Source organism: Paramacrobiotus metropolitanus, unplaced genomic scaffold, assembly GCF_019649055.1.
Source record: "Paramacrobiotus metropolitanus isolate TYO unplaced genomic scaffold, Prichtersi_v1.0 Parri_scaffold0000005, whole genome shotgun sequence".
Lineage (NCBI taxonomy): Eukaryota > Metazoa > Tardigrada > Eutardigrada > Parachela > Macrobiotidae > Paramacrobiotus > Paramacrobiotus metropolitanus.
In genome coordinates this window covers 3,266,224-3,287,126 of record NW_026570225.1, presented here as the reverse complement: position 1 = coordinate 3,287,126, position 20,903 = coordinate 3,266,224, and the positions used below count along the sequence as shown (strand labels likewise).

At 40.7% G+C, this 20,903-nt stretch overlaps 2 protein-coding genes and 1 long non-coding RNA gene across 3 annotated transcripts; 2 read left to right on the top strand and 1 right to left on the bottom strand.

The window, feature by feature from the left end:
• Nucleotides 1-4,229: 4,229 nt before the first annotated feature.
• Nucleotides 4,230-5,959, bottom strand: LOC129580917 (uncharacterized). The gene is made up of 3 exons (XR_008689403.1): nt 5,815-5,959; nt 5,300-5,508; nt 4,230-5,197 (listed from the first exon to the last, which is right to left on the bottom strand). It is a non-coding gene; the product is annotated as an uncharacterized LOC129580917 (long non-coding RNA).
• On the top strand, nt 4,690-10,971 carry LOC129580916 (cytochrome P450 18a1-like). Its single transcript, XM_055471677.1, has 6 exons — nt 4,690-5,539; nt 8,563-9,105; nt 9,310-9,552; nt 9,837-9,939; nt 10,152-10,243; nt 10,469-10,971. The coding sequence occupies exons 1-6, from the start codon at nt 5,158-5,160 to the stop codon at nt 10,675-10,677; spliced, it is 1,572 nt and encodes a 523-aa protein (XP_055327652.1). The 5' UTR covers nt 4,690-5,157; the 3' UTR covers nt 10,678-10,971.
• A 443-nt stretch (nt 10,972-11,414) lies between these two features.
• Nucleotides 11,415-20,657, top strand: LOC129580860 (U5 small nuclear ribonucleoprotein 200 kDa helicase-like). Its single transcript, XM_055471581.1, has 19 exons — nt 11,415-11,722; nt 11,821-11,984; nt 12,108-12,279; nt 12,480-12,833; nt 12,907-13,186; nt 13,256-13,603; nt 13,868-13,923; nt 13,988-14,125; nt 14,320-14,475; nt 14,571-14,741; nt 14,873-15,066; nt 15,217-15,340; nt 15,509-15,658; nt 15,929-16,810; nt 16,872-17,724; nt 17,783-18,567; nt 18,702-19,975; nt 20,100-20,181; nt 20,243-20,657. The coding sequence occupies exons 1-19, from the start codon at nt 11,678-11,680 to the stop codon at nt 20,459-20,461; spliced, it is 6,447 nt and encodes a 2,148-aa protein (XP_055327556.1). The 5' UTR covers nt 11,415-11,677; the 3' UTR covers nt 20,462-20,657.
• Nucleotides 20,658-20,903: the final 246 nt, after the last annotated feature.

Sequence of the window (20,903 nt, the reverse complement as noted above, 5' to 3'; positions counted from 1 at the left end):
TCTTGCAACCGTAAATTATTGTAATTACAATTTACACTCCATACATTATATCTACGTATAATGCGTAATGTCCATGTAATATTCCATAATATCATAATATTATAAGATATTGAATGGCCATCGGTCAGCCAGCTCCAGCAGGTTTGAATTGCTGTTTGAAACAGTCGAGGGGTTCCGACGTTATTTTGTAAGTCCGGGAGCGTGGAATGGTCCGTATACAGTATTGGCTACAGTGTTACGAGCACCAGTGTGGCTTAAGGACACGGAAGATCTAGAATGTGCTAATACAGCAACACGCAAGAGAGCAGAAATTATGGCGCAACTAGCGGTGTTTGTTTTTGTAGGAGGGAACTTCCCGATTCTTAACTTGGATTTTGTAATGCTTTTTTGTTTGCAATATTACTCATCATATGAAAAGTATTATGACCATTGATCTCTACACACTGCTGGTATTCATGATTATTAAACAGGTCAACAAACATCCCTGTGCGGCGGTAGTGATTGCGCGTACACTCATTTTTTGGCGGTATACCGCATCTCGTACACGATTATGCCGACATAATAACGACCAGAGATGTTAAAAAACCACAATGGCACGTGATATGTTTTGACAAGCGTAATGGCGTTCGCTTGGACATACGTGCCTTCCGGACTGGATTTATCTGCTTCCGTCAAAACAATGACAGCGTTGTCGCAACAACAGCTTTCGCAGCACGCGATCTGGCACATCTGCTAATTATTACAGTATTGTAAATCCAACCGGAGGGCTACTTGAAGCGGCTGGCTCTACCGGAGCTGGTGGGCTAAAGTTAAACCATTAGCCGCCACATTTAGGTAGTTGCTGTGCACGAATTTCCTTTGATGAGGAAAAACCGAATGAATCATGATCAATCATCAGCTGTTTTTTAACATGTTTATAGCTGGCCTACGAAATTACAATGATATACTGACCGTACGGGGCATAATTATACACCCAAGAAAACACAGAAAACATAGAAAAGCGCTAATGAAAGAAAATCCACAAAATAACTGATTCAGAAGAGAAAATCATACACAATGATTTAGCATTTTGTGCAGCAAAATCCTAAATAAATCCTAAATCCTAGCACTCATTAAAGTTCACACATTTGACACCAGGAAATTAGGGCCATCTTCGGAAAATTTATGCGGCACCTAAATTAATGCACATGTACAACGCACCGCAAGAAGGATTTACTGAAGATAACGTTTCTAGATCTATCTGAAAAAAGTCGAAGTTTACCGCGAAATTTTTGTATCGATTAACTATCGTGGATGTTTTTTATGCGAGTAAGTATTAATTATCATAATATATAAACCGACCTGCTGACATTAATTTATAAGCGTTAAAAACGTACGTACATATTTTTGAGGATTTGCTTACGACGTAAACTACACTTACGTTGAAAGTAAATTATGTACCTGTAAATAACAAAACGAGCTTGCAATTGAGGATCGATATCTTCAAACTTATACGGAAGCACAGAGAAACCAAAAGTATTAATAACCGCAATAATCATAATCTTATTAATTTTGTTAATTTAAGGGTTAATTACGTACAAACGATTATAGTGCAATGCTGCTTTAAAATAGCTTGATAGTTTTTGTATTCTCGTTTTGTGGCATTCCTCGTGAAAATCATAATTTGAAATAGCTGGAACATCATCTATGACAGTATTTGCAGTATAGTTTACATAATTGGAATTTATAAGAGCACCAAATTGCGGTCCTGATTCAGTTAAGTGTTTAACAACACAGGCTTGTGGAAGAAAACGGCAGTAGGTCATAAAAGGTTTTTGACCTCTCGCCTGCATCTGACCACAAACAGTCTGAAACAAGGCCATCGAGCACGGTAGCGGTTGAAGGTCACGGTCACGTACCACCGTTATATACGCTGTCAGTACGGGCGCCATGCGATTTGAAAAGCCCCCATTTCGTTTATTTTAATGCTAATAATGTTTACATCACTAACAAGTTTTTTTAATGCGATTTCACAAAAAAAAACAAATGCTTTCATGACATGAAACTACGAAAGAACTTATATATTAAGGATGTTGGTTGTTTTGGTTTGCCAGTAAAGTCAAACTGTACTCTGTATTTGCCGGGCTGAAAAAAGGAAACCACTGTAAACAAAGAAAATATTCTGGTAGTCATCAGCATGTTTTTAAAATCCAAATGTCCGTGGACGGCTGTCTGCTTGTATCCTGTTTTGCGCACAATATAAAGCCATTCCAAAGACCGTAGTGTCGCGGATTTTAAAGTTATATGCTTAGAATGCCTGGCTGAATTTGGCATCCCAACGCTTGGGATCAAAAGTTCACCAGCATCTGCATGCCCCCTGTAATCAATCCAAAGACTATTCCACACTTGATATTCGATGCATATTATCATTATTCTGTGATGCATAATACGTATGAGTACAAGCGAGTTGCTTGCATTGCTGTGTATACGGTATCTAAATAATTTGCATCTGTCGTGCACATAAAAGCGTACGAACAAAAGCCGTTTAACATTGTATAATTCGTTTTATAAACCGGTAGTTTTTAGTTTGTATATTTAATTTGATGTGTATGCCCAGAACAAAACGGTTTCGAAACTATTTAACGTTCCAAGCTAAATGTGAAAACACAAGTAAATTTCATAGTTATATGCATAATAATATGCCGCTGATTACGTATACCATAAAAAATGTATTATGTGTTGGCAGCAGATTTTAATTTCTTTCTAGTGTGGCTAGCGCAGTTTTGATTTGCTTCGTGCACCATGTACTTAATAAAATCAAATTGAGAGATTTGGCCGGAATTGCTGATAGCCGACCTTGTATAATTCTATATGGAATATATGCCATCAGTCCATAATACCATTTGAACACACTCGGTACTTTCGACAATTATTTTTACTTAACCTTTCTGCACTTTAGAATTACAAAAATTATAACTGTTATAATTTTCAGATGCACGATTCTCAGGCAGGGGTGAATGAACTTTAAATGGAGCATCAAGCGTACGTCTGGTGTAGGTGTTCATGGTTAAAAGAGCACAATACTGTCTGTCGTATGAATGACCACGTGCCGGTGCGTACACATCCTGCACGCTATACACAATTATGTTAATAATTAAGGATGTAAATTTTATGCACAAACTGCTTGTAAAGTGCAGTACTGCAAGCAAGATACGGTCTTTAATTTGTATTTAGACAAGTTGGTGTTAACGGAACTGCATAACCTAATGAATGAGCCACCATACCATAAATTTTTGGAAATCACCTGTTGAGTTAAATGTAACGCCCAGTCTGAAATCTGAACCATTTCAAGTAATATCTGCCAGCACAGGCTCATATTAACCACACTGACATTTGCTGAATAAACTATGTGTATTACATATCGAACTAAAAAGGTCACCGTGAGCAGTGATGACTTTAATTGTAAAATTAATGAACAATTCTGATAAAATTTGTAAACAAATGCAAAGGCGCCCGTTCGTAGTACGAAATGAACCTACATCTGCATAAACAACAAAAAGAATACTTTAATTAATCATAAGTCCAGCGAATCTTTATCGTGGGTGTTAATTACAGTGTTTTCTTTTTTATCTGCTCTAGAACCTCTTAAATAGTACAGCTTGATCTCCAGGCTAAAAACATTAATTTTCTCACAGTGATCTACTGGGTGTTGCGTTTTGCTGGATTTGTTACAGCACATAGCAGATGGCAACTTAAAATTCTTTGGGGTATCTTGCAGTTTAGTCACTAAACTGCATGATATCCCACAGTATTTCATGTTGATATTTAGTGGTTAAAAGTTGGAAATTTTTGCAGTATGGAATTCATGTGATCTATGAAAAGAATTTGGAGTCTGCGGAAAGACTTTTCATGGGTCATGACTAATAACTGAAACTTCTTGTTCGAATACACCCTTTTGATATAAAATGCTAGCTAAAAGGCTTTCGTGCTTGGCAGGAAGTTAGAGAATAAATAGTTGATTTTGTGAACGAGGTTGTCAGATTACTGCATATTGTTGAGGATCGACGCTTACAACAAGTCTTTTTTCGAGTAACTGCTCGAGAGACCTCGCATATCATTCACACGAATGTTAATATTTTACACAGAGGGACAAAACTATTATGTCTGATTGTCATATTTCTGCATCATGTTGCAAGCCTAAACTATATTTTATTTACGAAACACAAAATACTGATAGGAATACATGGACATTAAACCACCAAGCAATGACATCAAGTGTAATACTCGTATTTTAAATAACAAAGTAGATATGGAACTATAATTCAGACAGCATTACACACCATGACACGCAGCCGCAGATTGCAGTTGCAAACTTGCACGTAAGTACGCAGGACGGAAGGGCCATAGATGTTACCGAATAAACTTTTTTCGGGCCCGTATTGTTTTATGATCGACACCAACAGTGAGTGATAATGACAAATTGGAAATGCTGCGGCTTAATGGACAAGATATGTGTGAAAACAACCAGCAATGGACTTCGCGTATATGTCGGAAGCCATGTAACATCTAAACTGCTTTGATTACGGCACAGCCGCAATAGAATAAGTACAACCGCACTAATTAGCCACAACGTTCTGCGCGTAATATCTGTGCCACTATACGCTGGGCGACACCATCAAAATTAATTGGATGGTATAGCGACATGTAATACGGTATGTTGCAGTGAATTACTGTCAGTGGCTAATAATTTCACCTCAAATATAGCAAATTTGTCTATTTTACTGTTGGCAATGTGCGGCTGCTATAGGTGTACTGTGTACATCCTGCAAGAGTTCGAGTTCGATTGGCTGCCCAGCTGACACACCTGCTAATATGGTCTTCTAGGCGGTCAGTATAAATGTCTTCATTCGGTTTTTGTTATGATCACTTGCAGTCGGCTGCTGTAACATCCCAATTACGCTGCGGTTGCAGAAAGGTTTCGACAGTTGCCGTATTCAGCGAACGGAAGGGGTTTTCTTAGCCCAAACTGTCCTAACCGTATGCGATCGCAGTATAAGCCCTTGCCCATATCCATCCGTTTTGGGGAATAACGCGTCCGGTTGTCTTTCCACCTGGCAGCGGATAAGCACATGTAGCATTCAGCCGGCATTCTGGACAACTTTGACCAAAGGTCAAATCATGTACCATCATTCATTCTTCCTTGCTCTTCTTGTGGAATCTGAAGTTACGCCATACCTATTTATTCTCACCAGCGTATTTTTCGTGCTGCGGCGCTTTTTGAAATTTCAGCCGGTTAGCAAGGAGACCACTCAACGCTTACCTGGACCTCGCGGTCTACCATGTGTTGGGTCAGCACTGTCTTTAGCACGCTACCAGAGCAGTCTGCATCTAAAGTTCGCTTCGATGGCAAAAAAATATGGAAACATGTTTAGAATGTCGCTAGGGTCAGCAGAAGTTGTAGTCCTGAGTGATGCGGATCTGATACGAGATGCTTTTCGGATGGAACAATTTTCGGCTCGGCCGGACATGCTGTTTGTAAAGGAAATTGTCAGTGGAAACGGTAAGTCGACATTCGATTCTACTCGTTTCCAGTACAACAATTTTGTAATATTGCAAATTATTGCAATCTTAAGTAATGTTGCGGGGCAGCAGATCCAGATGCTATAATTTTCCATAAGACTGCATTTCAAATTCAGCATTACCGTTAATTTGCTTTATACCTTTGACAAAATTCATGGTATACGGTTATCAAGATCGGGTATTATGATATGACAATCATAGCAGCGCGAATTACCATATTAATACATTGTAGGACGTAACTAAATAAATACATACATTTGTTAAAATGATTTTACGTGAGCGGATTCGTATATTAACGCTTTCGTGAATTTCCTGATTACGTTAGACGAATCCATAAGCAGGCAAATCAAGGCGTATTACATGAGAACAATAAAACACACACGAAAAGGAAGAAACCATGTGAGCGTTACCGTAGCAGGCACTAAGGTCTTGTGCGTGATGGTTCCAAATATTACGAAAATCAGTGGTTATGAATTCAACGAACACAATGCCGGAATGTCATTAAACCTGGCAGCAAATTTATCGCTACCCGAGACTCTGGGAATTTCAGTTTATTATGCAAACACACCGCTAAAAGATAACCCAAGATTCCTTAACTAGAAAATGAATTGTTCTCGCCTAACAATTTAGTGATGTCGATACCATAAATATGTAACAGCTAACGTAGATAAGGTAAATATGAAATGTCAGATTGTGACATTAGCTTTTTTCCTTGCATTTCAAAGCTGACTATAAACAAACTAGATATAAAAAATCCATAAATCTGCGGCAATAATTAAATTAACGATAAGATTAAAATGGGAAATTATTCTTAGTAAAATGAGAGCATGATCTTCGCTTGAAATCGGTATTGGTTCATATTGTGAACGTACGATCAGTCTTGCCACATAATTGCTTGCGCCACTACGATTGAATGATTGGTGTAAGATGTTACGCTGCATTACGGCAATATTGCATAATTAGCGGCACATCGCCTGCACAGCTTTGTGAGCAATAAGAACTGATAATGGGGTTTACGATTAGTGCACACTTTAATACGAACCGAAAGGTTGTTCTTAATAGAAGAAGACTAATTAAATATCTAATCTCTCGAAATAATACATGTAGTATATAAATATCTTTCTCGTCAAGTTTTAATTGTATAAAGAAGTGAAAAAGACGAGCATGCTACTTACGTTACATGCGTTGTTTATAAATCACTGGAGATAATTTTGCAGCGCCCCATATAAAAGGCATTGCCCTATTAAACAGACCCATGGCGACCCTGAAAACCGTTGACCACCACACGTTCTAAATCTTGGTGACCAAAATAACATAAGAAAGGTTTGTTTTTTATTGTCCTAACAAAGCTGTACAAAATTGTGTCGATGACTACGGTGTGACTACAATTATATATAAGGGTAGCAGACTAAACATGCGTTGAGGTGCACTTTTTGTTTTCCGGCATCGTAGGAGATATCGTGTAGTGCTGACAGTCACGAAGCAAATTACGACCAACGTAATACACAAAATAAAAACAAATATTTCCTAAACGACAATGCTGGGTATCAGATGGATGCACAATTATAAGCTGCTATGTACTGCCAAGCTGGGGATAGATGCAATGTACCACGGGAAAGAAACAGATGTTCGAATATTTTGAGATGTTGTTTAAATTTCATACTGAAAGTATGAATATCATCATTGTATGTCACACAACCCGCTTGCATCTATATTAATTTCATTTAAGTTCAATTGTAAGATTGCACAATTCTGCGGGGAAAGCGTATCATGTACTCATAACATATTTTTAAAACAGATTTTTGTGCCTATACCCTGTAACATGTAGGTTGAACGTAACGATAGCAGCGTGAGGGCACAGTTATCCAAGCCATTGCATAACTGTATAAGCAAACCGCATTAATAACAGCGAAATGTGTGTTTTTGTACATTTCGAGACCGATTTCAAGGAATTATTTATTCACTGTTTATTTATCGGAACATCAAGACGCTGTGTATTACACACTCTTGTCTAGTAAATCTTGTGTTACACAGTATTAAACAAACACAGTTACGAATGTTCACTCTAGATTTTAAAGGATTAACCTTGGTTCCAAGGTTGATCAGCTGCATAAAACAATGGTGATAGCTTTGTATCTTTCAAAAATTTTGAACTTGAGCGGTGAAGTATTGTAAATGGTAAGCAAGGCCAAATCAAAATAATGCCGTAACTAAATATGCATAAGCTTGCATGCGTGGGTTTCTTAATACACAATATTGTGTGCGTCGTGCAGACGCATATTTAAAAGCCGGTCTGGATTAAATTTACCCTTTTTTGAGAAAACCGAAATTATTAATAGCTTGTAAATTACTATAAATACTGTTAATATTCAGCAAGGTGGGCAGAAGTACTTGTATCAAATTGCTACTCAGAGTTTATTTATTTTGTAGCAGTTTGCTATTAAGTACTTAGTCGTAAGTGTCTTGCATGGTTAAACGTAGCGGCAAAATGCATATTGGACTCGTGAATACTGTTCTTATGCTGTCTGAAAGTTAATAGACAGGATTATATCAGCTGTGTGACTTGAATCGAATCAGTTTTTATGGCGCCAATAAGAAGAAACAAAAAACCTCATTTTAGGAAATACGTATTGATCAGTACATTGTATATAATCGTAAAATCAATATTAAGTAATACCCTATAGATCTACTACCCGAGTAGCATCTGTATATGCAGCCATACAGTAATGCAGGTGGTACTTATTCTCAGTATGTATACTTCTAGGGGCGAACAGCGCTCACGAAAATACATTCAAATAAAAGAATTATCTATATATGTATGAACTATAAAAGTTATGTACGACAGTACGAGCATACTTCGTAAATCGCAGAGATAATGGACAGCGTCAGTCTCGTTCTCTAATGTATATTGTCTCCAGGCTTTATCCGAAACCAATGCACTTCCGTTAGCAGCTTTTTTAATGGGACTCCGTTCAGTAGCTATGCTGAAACATCTGGTTTCAGGTTTAATTCTGTCGGAAGGAGCCTTATGGAAAGAGCAGCGTCGCTTCGCCTTACAACAGCTGAGACATTTTGGAATGTACAGACTGGCGAAGCAGCAAGATCAGTTAACCGAAAAAATTACCAAAGAAATTCATCAGTTTATGCTTGTTCTGGAAGAGAAACAAGGGATTCCTCTAAATCTGGACAGTTATCTCAGCAGCGTTATGGGCAATATTATCTGCACCATTATCGCTAGCAAACGCTTTGAGTACAGCGATCCCACATTCTCAAAGTGTCTGAAGACTATGGAAGAAGGCTTTCGGCTGGTGCAGTTAGCCATGGGAATCAATTTCATCCCATTTCTCCGCTCCATACCGGTTATGAACAAGATCTATCTGAAGATCAAGCGCAACGATGTTGATACAAAGGCATTCTTTCGTTCGCTCATTTCCGAGCACGCCAAAACAATGGAGCCCGGCAAAACGCGCGATTTCGTCGATGCCTACTTGCACCACATTCAACGGCTGCAGAAAGAAGATCAAGATACAGCATCATATTTCAGTGGTACGTAACGGTCAAAATATCGTATGACTGTCTTTTCCAGTGTAGACATTCCTGAGCATTAACCTTTTTCACAGCAGGTGCACGCCGAGTCGGCTAATTAGTATGCAAGCATAACAACGCAAATGTATCATACCAGTACAACAGCGATGCGTAATCTGACATTTGCTTACAATTGACGCTTTATTGTTTCCCCAATTTTGACAGATGCTCAAATGATGCAATGTGTCATCGACTTGTTTTCCGCTGGAATGGAAACGACCAAGGTGTCCCTGCAGTGGGCATTCCTGTACATTTCCCTGAATTCTGACATACAGTCGCGGCTGCAGCAGGAACTGGACGCTGTGGTCGGCACGGAGCGTCGCCCGACCATGGATGATCTGCCTAACCTGCCTTATATGGAAGCCACCATCTGTGAAGTATTGCGAAAAAGTTCCGTTGCACCGCTAGGTAATAAGCCGCACGGGACTAATTAATATTCTCATAATGCAACGTGCGAATCCATACAGCGACGAGCCAGATGATGTAAACTGGGTCATTAACACCGGCACACTGTAACCCATGCATGCGTAGTGAAACATCAACTGTAATTTGACCAGGCTTTTGGATGGTCCTAATGCTAACTGTATATCGGCGTCGAAAATGTAAACCAAGTCTGTGGCTTGCATGGATACTACTCGACGTAGTAATATCTATATAATTCAGCACAGTAAATATTATTCCGCATCCTTTAGGAAGTCCACATGCCGCAAGCGAGGATACAATTTTCAAAGGTTACCTCATTCCAAAAGGGACAACAATTTTTCCAAATTTCTGGGCAGTTCACAATGATGAAAAGTGAGTTTTAATCACAGAAATAAAAGGTTGTCATTACAAAAAGTATGGTCATTGGCTCAATTAAACGGGAAAATGGTGGAAACAGTACATCCAGTACGTAAGCCTTGCGTTTGCGCTGATTGAATAATATGTACGATGCAGCGCAAGACTATTTCTAATAATACACTCAAAGTTAATTTAATATTATGAAATCATGTCTGTTGTTTGTATAGGCTTTGGAAGGATCCCAAACGATTTGACCCTGAAAGATTTTTAGTTAAAGGGCAGGTCGAAAAACCACCCTTTTTCATGCCCTTCTCTTCAGGTATTAAATTGGCACAACAGAATTTTGTTTCACACAGGATAGATGCAACTAGATCTATCTATATGAAGTATCAAAGATCTGTATGTATCAAAGTGAACTGCAAAATGTATAGTATCAGTGCTGAGTACGGACATATCTAGAGTTTGGATTTTAATCGCAATTGTATCCTAAAACATAGTGGACTAATTTATATTCGCTCATTTTAACTGAGTATTCCCTTTCCAGGACGCAGGGTGTGTTTGGGAGAACAACTGGCCAAAGCGGAAATATTTTTGGTATTCTCTACCGTCTTGCAGCGATTTAGTCTCAGCATACCTGCCTGCGATAAAACTCCCGATTGCGAAGGAGTTTTGGGTATGACCTTAACACCAAAGCCTTACCGCCTACTGGTTACGAAACGCCCGTCCGCGTCGGCACTCCTCAAACCGGCGTAATTGTTCAAATATTCCTAGAAAAAAATGTGATGCTTACTCAAATGCTGAAACCAAAAAGCGACTGCCGTTTCCGTTAGATGTCATTTAATATAAATCGCCAACTAATCCCACTGCGAATTATGATCTTAATAATAATTATTATTGTTAGTTGAAGGCTTGAAGCTCAAGTGCGGCTGATGTTCAGTGGTCTCATGTTCCTTGCATCTGTACATACTTCAGTTTTCTCTAAATTTGCTGCGTTTGTTTCATTTTCTTTAAATACTTGAATCGTAATAGATTAAACTTTAAAGCATTCAGACTGATGCAACGTAAGTATCGCTGCTATCGCACATGGGCAGGCGTTTAAAATCCTGCATTTGCGCGTGTATCTCTGTATAAAAAAAACGCGACCTTGCGAAGTTCATAGCAAAACAGGATTTGCCATATTTTACCAATCGCATGAAGGGAATCGATTGTTAACGAGAATCGCAGGTGGAGCCACATAGGAGTGCTAACTGGTAACAAGGAAACAAAACAAGTTGACAAAAAAATACATACATTTTCGCAAGTACTATTCCGTAAAATTTTGTTTGCCGTTCGTGAGGTACGAATTTGGTTTTGTCGCTTATTGTTAGAGGCGCGATACCGTACAGCCGGTATAGGGGACGTCAAGTCCATGAGAGTGGCCTAAACCCTCCACGCCACTGCGATACAAGAACGCATCACTGCGTTATTGCATCGGTATAATGTCATTTTAATAAGTGCGGCTTCCAGATCCAACAAGTACGCGGGATTATTTTTGTTTTTCTAGTTTTAAGGAAATGAAAATAAGTACAGATTAACCTTATTTAGGTATTAGTTTTCGAAAACGAAAACTAAACGAATCAGCTGTAAGCAGCTTTTAAATACCATGCTCCTAAGTCGATACTGTGCATTATTTTAGTCATCTTTAGCACTGCTGATGCGATTTTGATGCGATTCATACCGCTGTAAAGTATAGAAGTATCCGAAATCCGCCAAAATGGCTGCGGAAGCCACTAGGAACCTTCAGTACGAGTACAAAGCGGTAAGTGAATGTTTAAGTTGAAGCGGCTCATGATTGACAAGCTTCCTTTACCATTATGGAACGATGGGACCCATGAACACGGTTGGTATCTGTCGTAGAACTCCAATTTGGTTCTTCAAGCTGATCGTACTCTTATTGATCGTCGTCCCAAAGATGAACCCACGGGTGAAGTCTTATCTCTTGTTGGTAAATTGGAGGGCAGTATTATGGGAGATCGTGCGGAACGCAACCGTCCCCAGCATCTTTCTGAACGAAAAGTCAAGTAAGTTCAGCGACCTCGAATAATAATAATGCAGTTTTCTGAGTTCTTCGTCAAACTGAACCCTGCTGAATCGAAAAGGCGTTGTTACTTACAAATTTGCGATGATCTGTAAATTTACTGTAGGCGGTTAAAGCGTGATGAGGACCAACGGGATTTCGGTATTCGTAAGGGCGCTTCAATTCTCTCTGCATATTCGGAAGCAACAACGGGCGCAAACTATCGACCCAGGACACTGGAAACACGCCAGACGTACGAAGTGATGCTTCAGTTTATTCAGAGTGCACTGGGTGATCAGGTATGCTCGAACATCTGAGATTTGCCGGCCATTTTTTACAGTTTTTGATTTTTGTACTTTTTTAAGACCATGAACCCTTTTATGTGTGAAAGAGCTTACAAAACAATTTGCGCAGAAATGCTCAGATGAACACAGCCTTTTTTTCTCGCAATTTTCCTGCGCTTTATTTCATCGCTGCTGAATTTAATTATTATTTATAGCCCCGTGATATCCTGTGCGGAGCCGCAGATGAAATTCTGGACACACTGAAAAATGATAAACTAAAAGACAGAGAGAGAAAGAGGGATGTTGAATCGTTAATCGGCCCGTTACCGGAAGAGCGTTTTGCGGTGCTTGTCAATTTGGGCAAGAAAATAACCGACTACGGTGGACCCACGGAGGCCCATGCTGCCCTCATGGATGAGAGTGTGGATGATACAACGGCGGTTAATGTACAGATCGAAGAGTCGGAAGACGAAGATGATGAGGATATCCATGGTGAAATCAAGGAGGATGAAGATGCTGATGAAACGGAAGGGCAGGAAGCGTTTGTGGAATCTACATTGAAAGCTAACGTAAATTATCTTATTCGAATTCGCTGTCGGACGCTTATGAAACAAGCTTTTTCTGATCATTATTTTTTTGCAGCTGGCCCGATCAGAAACAGATACGTTTGCGCGGTTAAACGAGAAGAAGGAGCTCCGTCCCTTGGATATCGATGCCCATTGGCTTCAGCGAGAAATTAGCAAGTCATTCAGCAATTTGAACAAGTATCATGATCCGCTTGTGTCGCAAAATAAAGCCGCGGAAATTCAAAAAATTTTGGACTCAGCTGTGGATGATCGGGATGTGGAGAATCGTCTGGTCATTCTGCTCGGCACCGAGCATTTCGACATTATCAGAACTCTACGAAAACATAGGCAAATGAGTAAGTCACTGAATTTATGAATCCGGTACTGAAATTGCAGTCTAATCACTCAGGTTTATAAACTTACAGTTCTGTGGTGCACGAAGCTACAGTCCGCACAAAGTGATGAAGAAAAAAGCTTAATCAAAGATAGAATGAGGGCCGAACCAGAACTGAACGAGATCTTGCGAGCCCTAGAAAATCCAGACAAGATTGATTTGGTACAAAGAGAGCAACAGCGTCAACGGGAAGTGCGGAAGGCCCGAGTGGCCGAATTGGATATGGAAGTAGATCAGGAGACTGCGGATTCTGGGGGTCAGGTAGCCGGGATGCGCAAAATGCTGGACCTGAACGATCTCACCTTCCAGCAGGGGAGTCATTTTATGGCCAACCGGTCGTGCGATCTTCCTTTAAACACTACACGAACAACGCATAAAGGTAAGGAGATATTTAACCTTCGCCCACCGAATCTAAGCGAAAACAGATTCGCTGGGCTTGTTGTAACAAATATGACCATAACGATGTTAAAACCAATGGGTTTTTATTGGGGTTATTCTGGTGAACATAGGTTAAACACTAAATTACGCGTTACATCGTTTCAGCACATAATACACTAGAAGTAAAGAAGTAGTTGCTCTGTATGTTTTGAATGTCCTGCAAAAGTATTACTATGATAAAAATAAGTGGGTTTGATTTAATTAGGTTATGAAGAATGGCATGTGGCTGCAAAGAAGCCCAAACCCTTTGGAGAAAATGAGGTGAGTGGAACTCACGAACCAACGTTATGTGAATCTGCATTACATCTAGACATCCTTTCTGCAGAAACTTGTGGATATCAGCTCGCTACCAGTTCATGCGCGTGCAGCTTTTGAAGGATTCACACAACTTAATCGAATTCAAAGCCGTTTGAAAGACTACGCGCTGCACCAGGATGAAAACTTACTAGTTTGTGCTCCTACGGTAAGTCCGGCGATTCTATGCTACAGTGTCTAGCGCAGAAACCTTTCGCTTACCTCGTGCTATGGGTGTATTTATTACTGGGTACGAATAGTTACGAAAGGAATACTGGTTTTACCGTGGATGTTCATTTCTGCTGAAAACTTTTTCAGTCGAAATATAACTGCTGCGGTACAGTTTGTTGCTAATAATTTTAGGGCGCAGGAAAGACGAATGTGGCTTTGTTAACCATTCTGCGCGTAATGGAGAACCACATGAATTCAGATGGCACATTTAATGTAGACAAGTTCAAGTGCATCTATATTGCCCCGATGCGATCACTTGTGCAGGAGATGGTCGGCAGTTTCACCAAGGTAAGGATGGTGTACAAATTCGAAATCATTTGGGATCACATTACAATGTGCATAATAAATAATATTATTATGTTGGTGTGATGTTTTCCGTGTAGAGGTTGGAACCTTATAATATCAGGGTTGACGAATTAACTGGAGATCATCAGATGTCTCGCGAGCAAATTGAGGCTACCCAAATTATTGTCTGTACTCCCGAAAAATGGGATATTGTCACTAGACGCTCCGGAGAGCGATTGTATACGAGTCTGGTTCGCCTGATTATTTTTGTAAGTGATACGTGAAATTAATATTAGAGTACATTCTACATAGTAATATGTAGCATTCGTCTATGCATATGCATGTTTAACCATTCATCGTTGTATTGTACAATGTACAGTACGATTTTGGTATTATTTAGGATGAGGTACATCTGCTCCATGATGACCGTGGTCCGGTGTTGGAAGCTTTGGTAGCTCGCACATTGCGAACCATGGAATCATCTCAGGATCCGATAAGATTGGTCGGCTTATCGGCTACGCTACCGAATTATGAAGACGTGGCTGTGTTTTTACGAGTTAATCGCGACAAAGGCCTGTTTTTCTTTGATAACAGGTGAGCTGTAGTGACTAATTATAAGAATCGCAATTTTTCAGAGACTGAATGCCATTTTGATTCTTGATGGCGGTGGCCAGTTAACTGTCACGTTTGATTTGACCAATGCATATACTGTAAGTTATGTGTAATATTTGCTTTTTCTTTTAGTTTTCGACCGGTTCCTCTCGAGCAACAGTACATCGGTATCACCGAAAAGAAGGCCATTAAACGCTTTCAGATCATGAATGATATTGTGTACAACAAAGTAATGGAATACGCTGGAGTAAATCAGGTAAAGTGGTTCTTGAAAATTCGTTTAGTTAATAAAGATGCCTTAAAAGTCAGCGAATGTATCAAATTGAATGGTACATGTCGTTGGAATCTTGAGGCGAAATTGTCGAGAGAATTAGCTTCGAGATATTTTGATGAAACGTTGTTTATCTCCATTGTTCTCTGACAGGTGCTGATTTTTGTGCATTCCCGAAAAGAGACTGCAAAAACAGCAAAGGCCTTGCGAGATGCATGTTTGGAGAGGGATAGCATTTCGGCTTTCTTAAAAGAAGGATCAGCTACTACCGAGCTTTTAAAGCACGAAGCGGGTGAAACTAAGGTAAACTAATTTGAGCATTTATGTCGATAAACGATTGTTTTGGTGCCGGCAGTCTGATATCGAACGGTAAAAAATGAATACGAATGGTTTTTCGCGCACCTTGCTGGTGGAAATCAAATATCGGATCAGCAGAAGTATTGCTCAGTGCTTTCTTTTCTTGTAAAGTACGTGACTAGCGGATGTAATCGATTTTTATCAGGCTTTATGAGTCGTTCGTTTCGCGCAGGCGGAGACTGCTCTGTAATTGAAATGTTATTTCTTTCGTTGCAGAATTTAGATTTAAAAGATCTTTTGCCTTTTGGATTTGGCATTCACCATGCCGGTATGACGCGACCGGATCGTACCTTGGTGGAGGATTTGTTCGGGGATCGGCGAATTCAGGTCCTGGTCTCAACGGCTACGCTGGCTTGGGGTGTGAACTTGCCTGCTCACACGGTCATCATTAAGGGCACGCAGATCTACAGTCCGGAAAAGGGTCGGTGGACGGAATTGGGAGCACTGGACGTAATGCAGATGTTAGGTCGTGCTGGACGACCGCAGTATGACACGAAAGGTGAAGGCATTTTAATCACAAACCACTCGGAACTGCAGTTCTATCTCTCTTTGATGAACCAAAACCTGCCCATTGAAAGCCAGATGATTGGAAAACTGGCCGATTTGCTGAATGCTGAGATAGTGCTCGGAACTATTCAGACGGTGAAGGACGCTGTGGATTGGTTGGGATACACCTACCTTTACGTACGAATGCGACAGAATCCGGGATTGTATGGAATTTCAGTTGACTACAGGGAATTTGATGAAAAATTGGAACAGCGTCGGGCAGATTTGATTCACACTGCGGCTCTGCAGTTGGAAAAGAGTCAACTGATCAAGTACGATAAGAAGAGCGGGCATTTGCAGGTGACGGATTTGGGCAGGATTGCTTCGTATTTCTACTGTACCCATGAAACAATGGCTACTTACAATCAGCTACTGAGACCGACGTTGTCGGAGATTGAATTGTTCCGAATTTTTTCGCTATCGGGAGAGTTCAAGCACATGGCGATCCGTGACGAAGAGAAGCTTGAGCTTCAGAAACTGATGGAACAGGTGCCGATACCAATCAAAGAAGGGATTGATGAACCATCGGCGAAAGTTAACGTGTTGCTACAGGTGAAACAATTAACTGTTTGTTTGACTGGTATGTTTACTTACCTTATTTGAATGTTTGTAGGCGTACATCTCGAATTTGAAACTTGAAGGCTTTTCCCTTATGGCAGACATGGTTTATGTATCGCAGTCAGCCAACCGTTTAATCCGGGCCATTTTTGAAATTGTCCTGCATCGGGGCTGGGCTCAATTGGCGGAAAAAACTCTGTCCTTATGCAAGATGATTGATAGAAGAATGTGGCAGTCCTTATCACCATTACGCCAGTTCCCCAAGATTAATCAAATGTGGGTGAAGAAACTGGAAAAGAAAACGATTTCATGGGAGCGAATGTACGATCTGGATCCTCATGCGCTGGGCGAGTTGGTGGGGGCTAGTCAACAGAAAGTCGGTAAAGATTTGCACCGGGTTATTCATCAGTTCCCTAAGTTGGAACTTTCAGTGCAAATTCAGCCTATAACCCGTTCTACGTTGCGCGTGGAACTGACTATAACTCCGGATTTCCAGTGGAACAAAGATGTTCATGGGGAGTCACAAGGATTTTGGATATTCGTGGAAGACGTGGACTCAGAAATCATTCTACACAATGAGTTCTTTCTTCTGAAGGAAAAATTTGCTGAAGATGAGCATCTGATCAAGTTCTTTGTGCCCATGTTCGAGCCGGTTCCGCCTCAGTACTTTATCCGTGTCGTCTCAGATAAGTGGATCGCATCGGAAACTCAACTAGCGGTATCTTTTCGCCATTTAACGCTGCCAGAAAAAAATCCACCGCCCACGGAATTGTTGGATCTGCAGCCATTGCCCGTGCATGCACTGAGAAATCTTGCGTACGAGTCCTTGTACGACTTTCGGTATTTCAATCCGGTGCAGACGCAAGTTTTCAACTCGTTGTATACCACGGATGACAACACATTTATCGGTACGGTAACGATGGTTGTAGTTGTGGTACTAGTTTGCTGATTTTATTTTTTTTGCAGGGGCACCTACTGGAAGCGGTAAGACAATCTGTGCGGAGTTTGCCATCCTGCGTCTGTTTTCACAGGATCCTGACAACGCCAGGATCGTTTACGTCGCACCGCTTCAAGAAATCGCCGAGAATATCCACAAGGAGTGGGAAAAGAAATTCAGAGAGCTTGGAAAGCGAGTGTGTATACTGACGGGCGACACGTCAGCGGATCTGAAATTGTTGGGCAAAAACAACATCATTATTTCCAATCCGGAATATTGGGATATACTGTCTCGGCGGTGGAAGCAGAGAAAGCATGTTCAGAACATAAATTTGTTCATTGTAGACGAATTGCAGTTGATCGGTGGAGAGCAAGGCCCCGTACTGGAAGTAGTATGCTCCCGGATGCGCTATATGTCTTCGCAGTTGGGCCGAAATATCCGCATCGTCGCGTTGTCGCATTCACTTGCCAATGCCCGGGATGTGGCTCAGTGGCTCGGTTGTTCGCAGTCTAATACGTTTAACTTTCACCCCCAAACACGTCCCGTGCCGTTGGAGCTCCATATCCAAGGATTTAACATCAGCCACAATGCTACGCGGTTGGCAGCGATGAATAAGCCGGTTTTCAATGCAATTGTACGACATTGTCAGAATAAGCAGCCAGTTATTGTGTTCGTTCCCAACCGGAAGATGAGTCGGGTGCAAGCCATCGAGTTGGTGACAGCATCCAGAATTCTTCAGAAGACGAAGAGAAGTGGATTCCTCCATTGTACCGAAAAAGATCTCGAACAGTTTTTTGATCAACTGACTGATAAGGTGAGAACTAAGAATTACTGTACTTGGGTGTATTCAAAAAACCCTTTTCCAGTTGCATAACGGAAGTTAGAACGAACAATACGATACATTATTGATATGGCTAACGTTTTGACAGATTGTGCAAATTTTTACAGACTTTGTGCGATACGTTGTTGAGCGGAATTGGATACATTCATGAAGGGCTAGAGGAACGTGATCGCAAGATCGTTGAGACATTATTCTCGTCTAGTGCCATCCAAGTGTTGGTGGTGTCAAAAGAGCTCTGTTGGTCTTTGCCTGTGAGAGCGCATTTGGTTATTATCATGGATACGCAGTCGTATGATGGGAAAATTCATTCGTATGTGGATTATGCTGTAACTGATGTTATACAGTTAATTGGAGCATTTGCCAATCGTCCACAAGTTGACCAGAAATCCGTGTGTGTGCTGATGTGTCAGACGTCCAAAAAAGAGTTCTTTTTGAAATTCTTGATGAACCCTCTTCCTGTGGAATCCCACTTGGACCACTTCCTTCACGATCCATTCAACGCGGAAATTGTAACGAAGACCGTGGAGAATAAACAAGACGCTGTGGATTACCTGACTTGGACCTTAATGTACCGTCGGATGACCCAAAATCCCAATTATTATTCCTTGCAGAATGTGTCTCACCGGCATTTATCGGACCATTTGTCGGAAGTAGTGGAAAACACCCTGCAAGATCTGGAGAAGTGCAAATGCATATCGATTGAGAAGGAAATGGATTTGCATCCGTTGAATTTGGGCATGATTGCAGCGTACTACAACATCAACTATTCCACTATCGAATTATTTAGTCTGTCGCTGAACCAGAAAACCAAAGTGCGCGGTTTACTTGAAATTATTTCCTCAGCTAGTGAATTCAGTCGTATCCCTGTACGTCAACGGGAAGACAGGTCTTTGAAACTGATCAAGGAAAAGATCCCGTATGGCCCACAATCGAACAAACTGACTGAGCCCCATACCAAAGCGAATTTGCTCCTGCAAGCCCATTTGTCGCGCATCCAAGTTCCACCGGAGATGCAGACCGATCTCAACCAGATTATTTTGGCAAAAATTATGCGTTTAATTTATGCTTGCGTCGATGTCCTGTCATCCAATGGATGGGCGACTCCGGCCATTGCGGCAATGGAGCTCTCGCAGATGGTTACACAGGCACTGTGGAACAAAGATTCGAACTTGAAACAACTGCCGCATTTCACAGCTGAGGTGATCCAACGATGCCAAGCAAAAAAGATTGAGAGCATATTGGACGTGATGGATTTGGAGGATGAGGAACGGAACAGTCTTCTGCAGTTAACGCCAGCACAAATGGCGGATGTAGCCAAATTCTGCAATCGTTATCCCAACATAGATATGGTTCATAACCTAGCTGCTGACAAAGTTAAAATGTAAGTGAAGATAATTTGAGTGTTTTCCTGTAAAGCATACTTTTTGCATTGTACTTTGGCTATGAGTTGGTTTAAGAGTTTTCGTTAGTTAGATTCTTATTTGGTAGCAAATGTTATATTTCAGGGGGGAGAGTGTTGTGGTGGAAGTCGTTTTATCACGCGATGAGGAAGTTGTAGGACCGGTCATCGCGCCTCTTTTTCCACACGTAAGTTTTTTGAGAACTTGAATCTTGGAACAATAGTACAATTTTGAATTTGAAATTTCAGAAACGCGAAGAAGGCTGGTGGATGGTGTTGGCAGAAACGTCGTCTAATACTCTGCTCTCCATCAAGCGTGTAAACGTTACTTCGGCTGAAGTCAAGCTGAAATTGGATTTCTTAGCACCTGAACCAGCCGGGAAACACCACCTTTCTTTGTATTTAATGTCGGATTGTTATATGGGATGTGATCTGGAACATGAGCTAGCGTTGTCTGTGTCAAAATAATGCAGTGTCTTTGATTTGGCTTAGGGGATCATTCCTGTTGAGTTTAGTTTTAATCTGAATCTGCCGCAGTATCAGCTTCGTTGTTGGTGTTCTGATATTCAACTGTTAATTTTGTTTATATGATTTTGATGTGAGTTTATTGCGTTAATCTACGTGTTCACTGTCTTGCTTTACAAGAATACAACGGAGCACCATATTTGCATTTGTAGTGCTGCTGGAACCAGTGTGCTCGAATAATAAATAATGAATACTGGTCTTACATCGCGCTGCACTACTATAGTACAAGTACGGATACTTATCGTTAGTACATAGTATTATTACGTTTTACATAATTGCACAAGCTGTATTTCGGCATCGCGAGTAAATTAAAGGTCTAGTAGGATCACATATCCGCAACAATGTTGGGCGTTTTGATGGAACCTTTAGCGGCAGCGTATATCTG

Coding starts and splice junctions, on each gene's coding strand:
- LOC129580860 (XM_055471581.1), top strand. CDS start 11,678: ATGGCTGCGGAAGCCACTAGGAACCTTCAGTACGAGTACAAAGCG. Junction 12,834..12,906: donor AATCTACATTGAAAGCTAAC/GTAAATTATCTT, acceptor ATTTTTTTGCAG/CTGGCCCGATCAGAAACAGA. Junction 15,341..15,508: donor AATACGCTGGAGTAAATCAG/GTAAAGTGGTTC, acceptor GTTCTCTGACAG/GTGCTGATTTTTGTGCATTC.
- LOC129580916 (XM_055471677.1), top strand. CDS start 5,158: ATGTACCATCATTCATTCTTCCTTGCTCTTCTTGTGGAATCTGAAGTT. Junction 9,553..9,836: donor AAGTTCCGTTGCACCGCTAG/GTAATAAGCCGC, acceptor CGCATCCTTTAG/GAAGTCCACATGCCGCAAGC. Junction 9,940..10,151: donor GCAGTTCACAATGATGAAAA/GTGAGTTTTAAT, acceptor TTGTTTGTATAG/GCTTTGGAAGGATCCCAAAC.